The sequence below is a fragment of the Prinia subflava genome, chromosome 5 (assembly GCF_021018805.1).
Source record: "Prinia subflava isolate CZ2003 ecotype Zambia chromosome 5, Cam_Psub_1.2, whole genome shotgun sequence".
NCBI lineage: Eukaryota > Metazoa > Chordata > Aves > Passeriformes > Cisticolidae > Prinia > Prinia subflava.
The window spans coordinates 53,052,661-53,068,535 of record NC_086251.1 but is presented as its reverse complement, the minus strand read 5'-3'; the positions used below and the strand labels follow the sequence as shown (position 1 = coordinate 53,068,535).

Below are 15,875 nucleotides of genomic sequence, written 5' to 3'. Positions count from 1 at the left end.
AAGTCATCAAAACTTTCATATGGAATGATAAATTAAAGGCTTAACAATTTTAAAGAAAGAGACACCTAATCAAGCATTCCTTAAAAAAAATGCTTTTTAAGATCAAATTTAGCCTACAAATCATCTTTGTATTTTCAAGAACTGAATTTCAAACCGCTCTTTCAAGTTTAAACACCTAATGTGGGATTGCTCATCTTGTTATACTGCCAAGTCTAAGCCTCCAAAGACAAGGTCACCCAGAGCAGAAAGCAGTGCAGACTTCCTAGGAAAGAGGCATACTCTAACTACCCCAAAGTTTTCTTTTTTACTTGCTCTCTATACTCCGCTACTAGTCACCATGTCTCAATCTTACACTGGGTATAGGTAAGGCAAGCCTTGATCACAACCAGAAATTGCCCTGTCCGAGGGAAGCACGGACCAGCACTAACCATAAGCTTCTGAGGAGGCAGTTAATTCAGATTTACCTGCCTGGTACATATTAAGGAATTGCATATTGAAGTTACAACACAGTTAGATACATATGTCTGTCCAGCAGAGCACTGTCACCCATACCACTCTGAAGGTATGTGACAGGGCTAGAGCCCACTATAAGCCGCATTATACAGTGCGCCTTGATCACAGAGGCAAAGATTTCCGAGCTAATTATAATGACTAATCACAGGGAGCTCTAAGCCTTCACTTGGCCAAGTCACAGACCTAACTAGGACTGAAAACAAGAGTTTTAAGAGCACCTCATTAAGCAGCAGGAACCAGCTATGAAAGAACAAAGCACTCACTCTACCTAGCATTAATTCCAGTCCAGCCATTAATACATTTGTCAGTACATGAGACAGCTATTACCTCCACATACAAACACTGCATGTGCCAGGCAGGGAAGGAAGCCACAGGCTTTGGCTACACTGAGATTTGTTTGTTTACAGCGGCATTAAGGTTTGAGAAGGATGTCCTTGGTGCTGTTTGAATAATGAGAAAGCTCCAAAGCCATGCCTTGAAACATGTTTGAGTGGGAGCTGTGCTCACCACTAGAGCCTCTGCACCCCTTCACAGGATGAGTGAACAGGCTGGGTGAGCTGACCACTGAGCAATGTAGGCACAAAAATGGCCTCCCCTCAGGCAAGCAGCCCGCAGGTGAAAAAGATATGGCACCAAAATACCAGCTGTAATCCTGCTGAGGTGCCAGAGGTTTGGATACCAAAGTTTCCAACTTGAGCACTACTCACCTTTTTCTCCAGGTAGATTTTAAAAACGCAAGATCAGCTAAAGTGTCAGCATCTACAAGTCAGCTTCACTCTGTAGCAGCAGGACTGCAGCCTTTCCTGCCCTGGAGACTGGACCAGCAGTATGTACCACTGACAGAAAGAGGTGAGACAGATTCACCAGCAGAGCTGCCAGCCCAGGAAGGAGATGGCAGGAGTCACCTTTCCCCAGGGCTGCTGGACATCAGCCTGACCCTTTGACTGTATCTAAATTCCTACAGTGCTGAAACAAATACCCAAGGCTTTGGCAACAGTTTCTGGTGTAGGGGCTGGAGGTCGAGGACCTTCTCATCTGATCTGCACTACAGCACATTCACAGAGGCTGTGACCTCTGCGAAGGAGGGCAAAGTAAATATAGCCTATGAGGAAGCACGGCACTGAGCAGACCACAACTAGGGGGGAAAGCTCCTCTTCTCCCCCCAGAGTTTAGGAGAAAACCTACAGTACCTAAATTTTACACCATCTAATTCTGAAAACACACTCTTGTTGGGGATGACAGACATTTCCTCAAACAACAGTGAAAGACCCAGGGCATGTGTGGTTTACCAAGACACCAGACATCTGTCAGTCCAAATACCCTGGGCATTAGTACATTATGATTTGGTATTTCTGATTAGATCAAACACCCTCTTAACTCTCCCTTCTTTTCCAAAGGGACTGTTGCACTAAGTCAGTTCTTGCCTGTTGAGTTTAAGGCATAGTCATTTGAAGAGATGAGATAGCTTTCCAGGATACCAGTATTTCCAGTTTCAGGAGTTTGGTTTTGAAACTTCCACTTGCTTAGATGGAGATCCCAAAGTCTCACCTAAAAAGCACTTTTTTTTTTTTTTCTCATCCCTTTTTTGATTAGTCCATTCAGCAAAACACCATTTTCTCTACATCCATTGGGTACTCAAGACTATTTGCAAACTATTAAGACTGGGAGGCACAGGACTAGCTGCAAACAAAGAAGCAGAAAAAGCAGGCTGGGAGCTGGACTTGTCAGGTGTATGTCATAAGGGGGCTTATAATAACCTCTTGTTAAAAGGTTACAGTCCTGACTGTGTAGGTCAATAGGTGCCTCTGCCCAGGACCCCATGAAGGGGCTGATGATACAACCTAATAAAACATGGCCTTTACAACCACCAGAGAAATACGACAGTTCTAGGGGAATCAGACATCCAGGGGCTGTCTCAACATTATACTTTCAACCTTTGAACCTGAATAGGCAGAGAGTAGGCACATTTTAACAGCCAGAGCTGGATGGATGTATTAGCTTCCTCTCCTAGGACATGGCCATGCCACCACTTCCATAGAGTGATCAGGCGCTCCAGATAAGACACAGCAGTGACTGTCTTGGTTGGTTTATTTTTTTCAACTCTTCTTAGACACAGCTACACTGACAACATTTCTCACTGTAGTGAAAAGAGTTGCTGGTTTCTTTTCTTTTTTTTTTCCCCTTCATTCTTTGGCAATGCTGAAACAACAGAGTCTTGGTCACAAAAGAAGGCCTGGAAATACCAACTGTTTGTGCAGGAGCACACAGAGCACAGCTAACAGTGTGGACCAGAGAACAAGCTCCTCAAGGATTCCTGACATTCTGGCAGTGAGCACCTTCCAGTAGGCTTTTCTGAACCGAGGGGTGAAAGCACCACAGGTGGATTTCCTTCCACCATTTTTACTTTTATTGTTACAGTACAAACCAAAAAACTGAGAAGACAGCAACACTGCAAGCCAGGGAGTGAAGTCTCACAGCTGACACACATCCCAAATTTGCATTTACACAAGACGCTGTTGAGTCAAACCTGCTTTTCCTCATCTATTTCTACTGGTAAGAGCCCCAGAAGTTGCTTTCCAAAGATGACCAACACAACCAATGTCCAAAAACACGAGATGTGGCTTGTGTTTTCACTGCCATTGTAACAAATAAGGAAATCTAAAGTTGTAATGCTACAAAGGACAAAAAAAAAGTTTGTCTGCCTTCAACACAAGTCAAAATTTGGGAGTAACTGTTGTCTTCAGGGGGTTATTTAACATTCCTCAAAATTATGGAAGCTTTAATCATTAGTGAAATTCACTGGCTGTGTTAAAGTGCTCACTAATGTTTTCTTCTTCCTATTTTCAGTGTTCCAATAGCATAAATTAATAAGCAACAAATAAAACAGTCAAGTACAATATTGGTGCTTGCCCATATGAAAGATTTTTATTTAGGTTTAGGATATGCAATGTTTCCTTCCACTGAGTTTTTCCATTAACAGCACATGTGGGTTTCATTTGTATGGATTAAAAGAACCATAATAGTTTGCCTCTTCAAAATCTTCCGTGTCTGTTTCAGAACTGACAAGAAACGCTGACCTACCAATATCAGCCTTTGTTTAACACACAGAATTTTGGGCTGGCAAATAATTGATTCTGAGCTCTAATAAGAGAAGAAATAGCAGACACAATAGCAATTTTTCACATCACATCTGTGAACTCAAGGTTAAACAGTGAAGCACAGCTGAAGTGCAAGTTTTACTGAGTCTAGTGAGCTCTGCCATGGGATTTTCAGCCCAAGAAGTTTTGCCTACTCTTTTCCCAAGTTGAACTGGCTTGTTTAATAAAGGCACTGCCTCTGCAAAAGCCTCGCCTTTACTGTACAGCTACTCTTACTACACAAATGATAAAAAAGGTGTAAGTACTGTAACAATAATAATAAAGCTGTAAGTTTTTGAAATAATAGAAGAAGCGGGATCAGTGTAGTGAGAACATACTTTCCCAAAACACGGGGAGATTGGGATAGGTAAAAAGGATGGCAACATTAACTTTGGCAAAGAACCTACAGGCTCTGCCAGCTCATGGAATAGGCCTTGCCACTGTAAAGAGACCTAATAAAGGAGCTGTGAGTAAGAACCACCTCCTACAGAGGATTCCAGCCACGAGCATTTTACAGTCAAAGAATCACATCAGGCCTTGGCCACTACCACAGCAAGTTTTAGCCACAAGGAATATTATAAATTTACACCAAGGTATTTTAATTCAGAATGTGAACTTGGCATTTTCTGGTTTCTGGAACTGTCATTTTCTTTCAAGGATGAAGGAAAAACAAAGCAGCACAACCCTTAACCTTTTTTCTCATACTCTGGTAAAGCAAGAGAGAGACAAGAACTTTCTATCTTTTTCCATGCTAACAAAAAGATGAAGTCTCTTCACTTCCTAAACTTAGGCAACCACTGAGAGCACTCTCTTCACTTACAGGCCACACCATGCAATAGTTTTCTGCTCTTCTCTGACTATTTAACTCATGATACCCAGATTAACATCCCACCACTGCCTTGTTCCACCTCTCTTTTCTCCTGCAGCTCCACAGAAAAGGATTTCAGACCTTTCAAAGCTTTCCTAATTTCACTGCTCTTGGCAGCAGCTCACATGTGGCTGAGAAGTGAAACGAAATGCTTTCTCTGCCCCTCTGCATGGGGACAGAGGAACTGCCACGTAAAATGCTGATGTAAGAATAAACAGTTACAGATAGACTTCAGCCAAACCTGAGGTATAATTGAGCATTAAGTTTAAAAAAAGAAATACACACAAGGCCTGTTCTGTGTTATTTTCCCCTCAGACAGAGTCAGAGCAGCACAAGCACTCCAGGCAGCTAACCTGAAGGTGAAAGCCTCCACAACTCAACAACAAACAACTTTCAAGCTTTAGACACAGCATCTGTGCACTCTGATAACACTATTTCATAGATTTAACTTTTCTCATTACCAGTGAGACAGGACAACTTAACAGTTTTAGTCAAAAGGTCTTAGTGCAGCATGTTAGGCTTATTTAGGGTTTTCTTTCTTAAAGAGGCAAACAAATGAGACATAACAAATGAACTTAATGTAGCTTTTAGCCTTTAGGACCAAGAAGAGATGACAAAATTCAGGGAACAACCTGGCATTGCAAAATTATTCCTGGGTAATTCCACAAGACAGGAAGCAAACTCTTCCATACACAGGCACATAAAAGTTTACCCCAAACTTCTTAACTAAAACGTTTGCTTTTCAGAAACAGAAAAAAACCCCAGAGGCCAGTAAAGGTGCATTTGATGTCCATTCAGGTCATGACAAGACTGATAATTTACTTTGGGTGAACCTACTATGAGCTTGCTGTATTACACTGTGTACTCAAACACAATCACCTGCTGATCCCGTGTTAGGGTACAGATTACTCAGAAAAAATTTGTTTCTTCAGATCACACCCTTCCCCCTCCCTTCCACCCCACAGAAAGCAATAAGCTTTGTATAGGTCACTGTATGTCTGTAAGTTTAGACCAGAACAATGTATATCTGAGTACACAACAGTGAGGAAGCAGCTCACAGTATTCCCCCCCCTCCACCTATTATATTAGAGAAATAAATTGCTCAAAAGAGCATAATTCACCAGGGTGACCGTAAAGCCCAAGTATTGTTGTGATACGTGGCTGATAAGTCAGTGTGATGCACGTTGTGTGCTACAGAAATGCTACGTTTGACCTACAGATTGCAAACCAGTGTCAACTGCTGCCTAGCTAACAGCTCCCCCTTCCTCCCCCTCCCTTCTCCTCCTCTTCCTCCTCCCCCCTGTCCACCCCCTTTTTCCTCCTGGTCAGCCAAGAAATGGACCTCCCTTGTATCTTATTTTGTCAAGAAAACGAAGGGGGGGAAGGAGTGGGAAAAAATTATTCTGTAAATGAATTCAAGTAATACTGAACTTAAGAAAAAAAAATCCTCTTTGCCCTTCCCCCACCCTGAGATCTTAACAGTTAGGAATAGGAACAGACATATATATTTAATAATAAAAAAGGCATTCAACATTAGCGCACAGTGTGGGGATGACCCATGATAAATCTCTTTCCTGAGTCCACACAATAGTAACTCTCAGCATTATTCGATAAGGAGACACTGTGGCTTTCCACACCATTCTTTTTGTTTCAGTGTGAGAGGTGCGGAGGATTCAATTAAGTTTGGCTGGGCAAAGGACAACTCCAAACGCTAGGATCTCCAGACAGAAGGAGGATTTTCACTAGCTACAACCTCCACTTACAAAGGAACAATACCCAAAGAAAAAAAAAAAAAAAAGAAAAAAAAGAAAAAGAAAAAAAAAAAGCTTAGATTTCAAACTAAAGAGGTCAACAGCCTGTCTTTCTATACAAGGAGATACATCAGTACCACCGTGCTTCCAGCACCTGCCTCTCAGCGCAGCCCCAATTCCTTTGTTTGCTCAAAATTTGCTTCCATACCACTTTAAATTAGCTTACAAAGAACCGCAGCAGAATAGCTGAAACGTGAAACATTTTTTTTTTTTGAGGACAGAGGCAACCAGCTTCTTGGGAAGCGAGAAAATTAAAATACAGACCTAAGTCACTTCTAAATACCTTCGAAAAAAATTATAATTATAACTTGATGTTCTAGTTCCACCCCTATCACTGAGACCACAGAAACACGAGTTCATGAGAGGGTGGAACAAACAAAAAAAAGAAAGAAAAATAAACAAAAAACCGAACAAAGGGGGGAAAAAAGGAAAAGAAAGAAAGAAAGAAGAAGAAAAAGAAAAAAAACCCACCCAACTGCCATCTCCTGCCTCCTCCAGCCCTGCCAGCTTCCCTGTTCCTCCCTGCCTGCAAAGCGCCCTCTGGAAAGCATCGAGACTTCTTTTATCAACCGTGTGCGCTGGGGAAGGGGGGAGGGAGGGGGGGTCCTTGTTCTTGCTCTGGGTGTTCGAGAGTGGAATTAAGGGGAGATTATTTTTGGACCCGACGAGCGGAACCCGGGGCGGGGGGAGGGGGAGTACCCCCGCACATCGGGAGAGGTCCAAAGCACTGGATGAGAGGGAGGAGTTGCCCCCCCTTAAAACATAATAAAGACTTACCGGGGTCGAAATCGGGGACCACCGCCTGGTACTGCGGCCCGACCCTCATTCCGCCGCCAGCTGAGGGAGGCAGAGGGAGAAGCGTTACCCGCGTGGGCCCCAGCGGCCCCTGTAACTCCCCCCGCCCCCAAAAAGCGCACCCCGCACCCGCTCCTCACCGTGCTCCTCATCGCTGGACGACCCCGAGCTCCCCTCCTCCCAGGAGTTCGCGCTGCTGTTGCCGTTAGGGGCGGCGGATAAACTTTTGCTGCCGCCGTTGTTGTTATTATTCGCCCCGGCGGCGTTCTGGTTCCTGCCCCGCCGTTTCCCCGAGACCTCCGGGCCCTTCTCGATCATGGCTGGCATTTAGGGGAGGAAGGGGAGGGGGGGTGTGGAGAAGAAGGGAAGGGGTGGGGGGAGAAGATCAGAGTTTAAAAACTGCGGGGGGGAAGGGGGGGGCTGTGGGAGGCGCCAAGGGCGGGCGGGAGCCGGGGCGGGCCGGGCCGGTGCGCGGCGGTGGCGGCGCTGCTACATCCCCCACCGCGATCGCCCCGAACTTTGAGGCTCATCCCAGCCCTGCGCTGGGACTCCGCTCAACCTGCGCTGCTGCCCGCGGCCGGCCCCGCCTCCCCCCGCTCCTGCCCCTTCCCATTGGCCAAACCTACATTTTGGGAGGCCATCCCGCCCGCCGATTGGCCGGCGCCGCCTGTCCATCGCGGCGGCCCGGCGCTTCCGTTCGCTGGGCGCGGTGGGGGCGGACCGCGGGCCGTGTGTGTGCGGGCTCCGCGATCTCTCCGCCCAGCGATACCTCTGCTCCGCGCTGCTCTGCTCCGAGCGGAGCGGGCGGGAGGCGGGGCCGCGCCCCCCGCCGGGGAGCCCCTCCCCGGCCGCTCCCCCGGCCCGGCCCCGGTTCCGCCGCCCCGCCGGGAACTCGGACCCGGGAGGAGCGTGGCGAGGGACTACTTTGCCCCCCCCCACCGCCTCCCCCGTGGCGGAAGGTTACGGCGTGGTTTGAATGGGATGCCATACAAAGCTCAGTTGCCCGGGGGAAAGCCGAGCCCGGCAGGGTCGGGGGGTTGCGCTGGGTTTGTTCGGAATGGCTCCCGCCGGCAGCAGCGGCGAGAGCCCTGCCAGGGGACGGGGGGCCCGGCGGCCACGAGTGGCTTGAGTAGAGTAGGGGGGCGGCCCGACCGAAGAGGCGCCGAGAGTGCGGGACAGCGCCGGGGTCGGAGAGAGCCGGGGGAGCGGCACCGCACGGACGGGGCAGCAGGGCGCTGCCAGCTGCCCCGGGGCAGAGCCGCCCGCCGGCGGTCTCGCACGGTGCCCAGGGGCCGCCGTCGCCCTCGCCCCGGGCGCCGCCCCAGGTCCCCTCAAGTAACTCCGTGGCTCCCCCTGAGCCTCTGGTGCGGAGCCGGGGTCCGCTCCCGGGGCCCGGCCACGCCGCAGATCCGCGCCCGCGTTCCCTGCGGCGCGCCCGGCTCCCCACGCGGCCCCGGGGCGGAGCCGGCTCCGAGCCCTCCCGGCGGGGCGGCCGCGTCCCACGCTCGGTGCCTTCCCCGGCGTGACCCGGCCCCGGGGCGAGGCGGCGAACAAAAGCGGCACCGCGTTCCCTTCCCCCGGCACACGAGGCTCCTGTCGGGAAAACCCGCACGGCGTGGGGGAGAACTGCTGGAGGGGGGAAACGGGGCATCCAGCCCCGCCGTAGCTAAAATGGGCAACCAAAGTATATCCAGACCGCACGCTGGTATTTGCGACTCGAACTGTACATCGGGCTGAGGCAGCACAATGCACGGTCATGGAAAGCAGCTTGTGGGGTGTGTCTGCTATTTTCATTCAAATTAACTTCTGTAGCAAGTTTTTTTTTTATTGGCCCGAGCAATTAAAAGTGCCATTTGACTAGCAGCGGTTATCTCGTATTAGCCAAACTGTCCCCAGCCACTCCCCGCCTCCCTCTGCCATTTTAATCCAAGAGAATTTGCACAGGGGGAGGGGGAAAGAGCTGCCGGGGGAGAGCCGTCGTCTCCAGCGCTGGCCTTACCCTTCCTTCTCTGTGTTGTGCCTAAGAGTATCAAAATTATTTCACTTCCAGGGAGTAGTTTGGAAAGGATCCTTAATATTCACGCAGTATTTTTCTCTATTAAAATTAAGGAAATAAATACCTTGTTGAGGTGTGTGGCAGTTTGCTTCAGCGTAGTCTTTATCTCCTTTCCCATCTTCACTCGGTATGTGTGTTGTGTGTACATACTGATAGGCAGTCAGTTTCCTTTGTTAGCACATACATGTACCTGTGAGTATTTATTCACCCCAGTTATTTACCACTGAAAAAATAAGCTTATTTTCACGGCATAAAAATAAATATATATATATATATAAAAATAACTTTTTCTAGCTCACAAAGCTAAAATTTATTATGGCGGCTCCTGATCCCACATTCTTTGAAAATATCAGTTCTAAATTAGGGGAGTAATTAGTGACGCTCTTAAACCCCAGCACTGACAGCCACAAATATTTCCCATTGCAAAGTGTATTAGTTCTGTAGTAGAGAATACATTTTCATGATAGACAGGAATGCAAACATGGCTGAGTGTTCATTATCCTCCTCCTTTATATTTGAGGAGTTCTACTCCAGAAATGCAAGGGCAGGAAGGGAACACCTGATCTTTCATTTTAAAATGAGCTTTGAAGGTCCCAGTACTGAAGGGAAAAAAAAAAAAAAAAAAAAGGCTCACCCAAGACTTAGGCTGAAACACACCTGAACTTGAACGTGAGACCACAGATGACATTGGGAAACGTGTACAGCTTATACTGAGACACACACGTGTGCACAGTTTTGCAAATCTGGGCCTAATTTTGGTCTTCCTTCACTTCCTCCCTCCTGCTCTCTTCATGGCCATTACCCACTTAGGCCCCAGGATTAAAATCTTAAGTCAATCATATAAATTATTTATAACACAATTTCCCTCATTTGAACTGTTGAAACATTTGCTGCCAGCACTTCACCGCAGTGAGCCCGTCCCAAAGCCGGGCCCCGCAGCCCCTCCCAGGAGAGGGGTTCACAGCTCCATCCTGCCACGGTGGGCTGGGAAAGCAGCACATTCCGTGTCCCCAGCTCTTGGCAGTGCCAGGAGGGATGCCAGCCCTGCCTGAGCCATGCCCCAGGTCAGCCGGGCACGCTCTGCCCCTCCTGCCCGCTCACCAGGCTGCTCCTTGACCCCAGCAGATGATAAGCAGGTGCCCAGGAACAGCAGCGGGTCTGTGCCTTCTCCCTTGGCTGCCAAGGGCTGCGTGTGTGTGCCCTGTGTGTGTGTGTGTGCACTGTGCATGTGTGTGTGTGTGCACTGTGCATGCATGTGTGTGCCCTGTGCGTGTGTGTGTGTACACTGTGTGTGTGTGCACTGTGCGTGTGTACACTGTGCATGTGTGTGTGCACTGTGCGTGTGTGTGTGCACTGTGCATGTGTGTGTGTGCCCTGTGCATGTGTGTGCACTGTGTGTGTGTACTGTGCATGTGTGTGTGTGCCCTGTGCATGTGTGTGTGTGCACTGTGTGTGTGTGCCCTGTGCATGTGTGTGTGTGCACTGTGTGTGTGTGCACTGTACATGTGTGTGTGCCCTGTGTATGTGTGTGTGTCTGTGTGTCCCCAGAGCAGGAAGTCCCAGCGTTGTCACTGTCACAGCCCGTTTGCACCTGTCACAGCTGCTGTCCCAGGCCAACAAGCCCCACTTCATCCACAGCAGGGCTGCTCTTCATTTTCCAGCTTTTCTGCAGAAATTCATGAGCCCTGAATATAACATCTCTGATGCTGGTGGAGCTTTTTGCTTCTAACCATTGAGAAAATCCTTCCTGTTTGTTTTGGCTTTCTGAACAGTGGTGTTTGGTTTCTTTATGCTTAAGCTAAAAGCCTGAATTTTTAGGAATGTCCCGAAACAGCACAACAGATTTTGGTGTTGTTCTTGAAGGAAACTTTGAAAAATTGTTTTCTGGCCATAAAGAAAACTGTTTGCAGAGTGTGTACACAAACACTGTACATAAAATATAGAATTATGTTTTAGGTTTTAGCAGCAACAGTGAATACACTTTATACAGCCACTAACTTATTCCAAAAGTGCACCAAAATCTACTCCTCTGGCTCACAGCACTTGCTCTGAGAAAACTTGTGTTAACACTTTATTATTTTAAGTTCTGCAAAGTGAGACAGATGAGGAGGAAACTCTTTGAGCACCAAGAGAGCCTCTGGTAGGGATAGGGTCTTGTTTACCTGGACAAAAACTTCATTTAGACACATCAGGCTGTGATCCCACACATGACTGCACACACCTGCACGTCCTGCTCAGGCTCCTCAAGAGGAATTTCATGTATGATCTGCAGCAGAGTGAGTTATGTAAAGCAGAGATGGTATTTTCCTAGCACCTGAGCTTAGCTGCAACTTCTGGACAATACTGTAATGTAGTGGTTAACCTGCTCACCTGTTTTTAGATATTACACCAAAAAGAGTGGAAAAAAAAAGTCTCTTCCTTATCAAGACAGTGTCACTGTTGTGCGTTTACTGTGGCCTAACAGGTTGGACCAGCCAGGACTGTCCTTTTAAAAAATTTCTTGAAATTTGTTTCGCTTTGTTAAGAGGAAAGCACCTCTCCTTGCTAATTTTTAAATGAAAGCTTTTTTGCTGTCATTAACCCTGTCAGTCTCACAAGTAAAATACAGATGAAGTAGAAGTGCAGCCAGGATGCCCAATAACTGAGAAGCTTTTATTCTCTGGATGAAAAGAAGAGTCTTCTGCCTCTTTCTTGGCCTCCTTCCTGCCCAGGTGAGTGTTTCAAGCCTTTTCTGAGGACAGCAATGCTCATTATGCATCCTCAGGGCTGCTAGTTCTTGCAACAAAGGGTTGGTTACGAGAGCTAAAACCCTTCCCATTAGCTGGAGTTGTAGAAAGGAGCTTTCTCACCTCCTTCATAATGTATTTTCCTTGAAAACACATGCACTAAAAATGCTTACCCTAGTGAGAATGTGCCTGTGTGTTTACACAAGTATGTATATATATATGTATGTATGTATGTATGTATGTATGTATGTATGTATATACATATAGCTGGTTACCAGAAGTACAAGGACAATTAATCACGCTCCAGACTGATTGTTTTTAATACTGAAAGGCTATTAATCAGGAAAATGTTACCCTTTGAACAAGATGTTTATACAATCAACACTATGGGTTGTTTTTTTTCCCCTGGTGCTAAGCTGCCTGCTAATGCAGAGAGCAAATCAGGTTTATTATCTCTTACTTTAGAACTTTGTGCTCCAAGTTCAACAACAATTTTGGCTGGAATTTGGAAGGAATGCACATGAGATGGTGCCAGGTTCTTTTAGGTTTCAAGGGGACTTGGATGTTCAACCCCCAAATCTCTGGAAGCATTTACATGCCTAAAAAACATAAACAGGCATGACGTGCAAATTTCAAAAGTACCTCCTTTTGCTTAAAAAATAGGGGGGGCTGGAATCTAATTTCATTTTAATGTGACTAAAAGGATTAAAATCTGTCCCTAAATCTCTTGTGGGCATTTGGAAATTTTGTCCTTGGAGCCTTTCAGCCTAAAAGTTGCTTTTAGAGAAGGAATAATATAGTAAATTTTAATCCAAACTTTTATTTCCCACTGGAGAGAATGGCTCATATCCTGTAGCGAGTGGGAGGCCAGCAGAAAAAATCGACGGGGGGGACTGTGGTGGGAGTGAGAGGGTGCAGAGCTGGGGCTGGATCAGCAGTGGGAGGCAGGAAAAGGGCTGCTGGCAGCTGCAGGGTGAGCATGGCAGGATCAGGGCAGCCACTGCAGCCAAGGAAACACTGTCTTGGCCTGGAGATAGCCCTGGGAGGAAGAGGATAAGACTGAAATCCTGCACAGGCAGAGGTGGCGATGCCAGGAGAGCAGCAGGACAGAGCACACAAGAGACAATCTTGTTGTGGGCAGAGTCTGTTCCTGTGTGTCCCCAGCAAAGCATGGACACAGCCCCCAGTGGGTTTGTTTCAGCATTTGTGCTAGGAGGTATTCCACAGCTTGTGAAGCTGATGGGAACAGGAGTCCCCCATCTGTACATGCTGCTGTGACCACTCCCTTTGCAGAGTTTTGGCTCCTTTCTGGCGGGGGCATGCAGCTTTCCCACCACCCTATGTTGCCTTCATAAGACTCCACTTCCTCCCTCTCCTCCTGGGAGCTCCTCTCAGTGAATTAAACTTGAAGCTGATGAGGAGCCCTGTTCCTCCTCAGCTCCCCCCCTGCCCAGCCAGCAGGGCTCCAGGGTTGGGCACCCTTGGCAGACAGCACCCAGAGCAGGCAGCCCCTCTCTGTCCCCATCCTGCACCTCTGATCAGCCCTGGAGAAGAGCTCAGGAGGAGAAAAGGGGAAATGACAGCAGTGAGAGGGCAAGACAGGCTCTAGTGGTATTAACCCCTCCACAGCTGGTGCCTTATCCCAAAAAACAAACCATGAGTGAGGTGAGACAGGCACCTTCCCTTCCCTGAGGATGAGGAACAGGCATGCAGCAAAATCAGAGTAGAAAGCCTCAGAAAGCTGAGGGTTTGCTTCACTCAGTTCTGTGTTTAAGTCAATCTCCATATCTGATGAGAAACATACTGTGTGAAGAGAGTCATCACTCCTTAAAAAAACATATGGGGAGAAAATATTTCCTTTTAGGGAGCCACTTAATTGTAGGGATGACTGCAGTTAATGCAGCACTTAACCTGGGAATATACCACTCTCTTTTTATAAACTTCCATTTCACTTGTCTCTGGGGCAGCCAGTGAGCAGTGCTAGTCTGTGAAAGGAGATGGAATTGCAGGGAACAGCTGCCAACATTTTTAGGGTGTCTGGGAGTCAAATAACATAATTCTTTTCACAGGAGATTTTGAACAAGAAATTCACACAATCCCTTCGGAGAGCTCCTTGTTACAAGACCTAGTGGGACAAGGATTGAGATTTAACAGTAGATATCCATTGTAAGAGCTTTGCAAGGAATACAATCCCTTGCATTTCAGTGTTTAAATCAAACTTTTTTTTTTTTTTAAATCGAGCAAGGGAAGAAGTTCTCCCCAGGAGCTCGTGCAGTACTGTGGCATTACCTTTGAAGGACACTGCTGTGTCAAGGATCACTAACTATGAGAAACATCGCCTGGATCCAGCAGGAAAACTCCCCTGTGCCAGCCCCTCCATGGTGGCAGCTTTGCAGTGGCCTGTGTCACTGCAGGCCACGGTGGGAGCAGAAAAGACTGCCCAGAGAGAGGTGTCCCACCTTAGCACCGTGTCATGCCCCCTCCCTGCACCCTCCCACGGAGACCCCCGCTGCCCAGGGCTCTGCCCACAGCAAAGCCCCTCAGCCAGGTGGTCTCCTGCCTCCCTGGGAGTCCTCCGTGTGTCTTGCTGTCCTGCTGCTATCCTGGTAATCCCAGCAATGGGGAAGAGAAGTCCAGCTGAGAGGCAGCTGCTTCCTCCTGAAACCGGACCAAAAAATCCCCGCATTGACTTTCTGCCAGCACAGCCCCCTGTGCTCCACCACTCAGCCCAATCTCTTCCCATGACATAAGGGATCTTAGGGAAATGCAGCCAGGGCTATCCTATACAGCCTCTGAGCACTGGCATTCCCATGGGAAAGGGAACTATTAGCATTAATCTGAAACTCCCTTCAAAACTCATAGCTGTAGGTCCAAGCAAACTGTTGTAACAGAGTAAAAATATACAGGTTGGAATGTCCATACATGCATGTGAGAGTGAAGAAAATCATCTTATTCACCTCCTTCTGATGTATGTGGGGATCACTCTGCTGAAATCTCTGGAAATTCCCTTTGTTGTAAATCCAGTGAAGGCTCAGGCCCAGCCTCTGTGAACACACCCCTGAGGCAGCACAGCTCAACAGTACTCTAGTGCCAGCTTCTGATTGTACACTTTCTCTTCATTCAGCCCAAATATAATCTGGAAATCTCACTAGTGATCTCAGAGGGAGGAGAGACAAATACAGGTTAGTTCCTTACCAGTTCTTGTCTGAAGAAAACCTGCAACACATGAAAATCCAGAAAAGAAATTTTAAAAAATCAATGAAACCTCTATTTGGTGTCAAGTCAGGCACTAAGCATGAACCAAAAGAAACAATTTTCTAAAAAGCCATGACCTAGTACCTCTTAAAATCATAATTAAAAAAAAAAAAAGCTACATCCCTATCTGCCCCAAGCTTTTCCCTTACTAAACATGGAACACACCAAATAAAGATTAATTTTCCCTGCCCAGCAGCACTGAGCACAGGAGATGGATGGCCTTCCATTGGTACTCTCTTACAGCCACTGCCCCTCTGGGATTCCCCTGATGACACCAGAAACCTTGCACCAGACTCAGATATCAGACCAAATCTTTATTCTGTGGTCTTCCTCTTCTCAGTTACATTGGTGTAAATCAAAGGTTTAAACTGATGCCAACCTGCTCAGTAGCACTGGAAGGCTCTGGATTAATATCAGCCAAAGGCATCTGTCTCCTGCTGTTTCTGTGCCTGTGGTATCAATAGTGATTTTGAAAATTATTATTTCCATACAGTCTATAATGACTTAGAAGGAACGGTTACAGCCTGTTGTGCAAATGTGAACAATACTTGCTTTTTAAAAATGTGGATTTTTCATCCTACAGGAACTAATGGCCCTTTCAGAGTGGTTATGGTCTATCTTGTCAATTTGGTTTCTATTCATGCATGCTAAGTGAATTTTTATAGCTAAACTAGGAGTCCTTAAAAATGGGCCTTACACTGGAAATGCAGATGT

At 47.2% G+C, this 15,875-nt stretch overlaps 1 protein-coding gene across 2 annotated transcripts in view; it reads right to left on the bottom strand.

The window, feature by feature from the left end:
- Window positions 1–7,880, bottom strand: part of RCOR1 (REST corepressor 1) — an 81,920-nt gene extending 74,040 nt beyond the window's left edge. The window contains exons 1-3 of one of the 2 annotated variants that reach the window (XM_063399411.1): window positions 7,751–7,880; window positions 7,265–7,444; window positions 7,107–7,166 (exon numbers count right to left, since the gene is read on the bottom strand). In XM_063399411.1, the coding sequence (XP_063255481.1) occupies window positions 7,107–7,166; window positions 7,265–7,444; window positions 7,751–7,799 (289 nt within the window). In that variant the 5' untranslated portion in view covers window positions 7,800–7,880. Of the gene's footprint in view, window positions 1–7,106; window positions 7,167–7,264; window positions 7,495–7,750 lie in introns of those variants that run through there. The other variant, XM_063399412.1, reaches the window with a different exon arrangement.
- Between the last annotated feature and the right edge of the window lie 7,995 nt (window positions 7,881–15,875).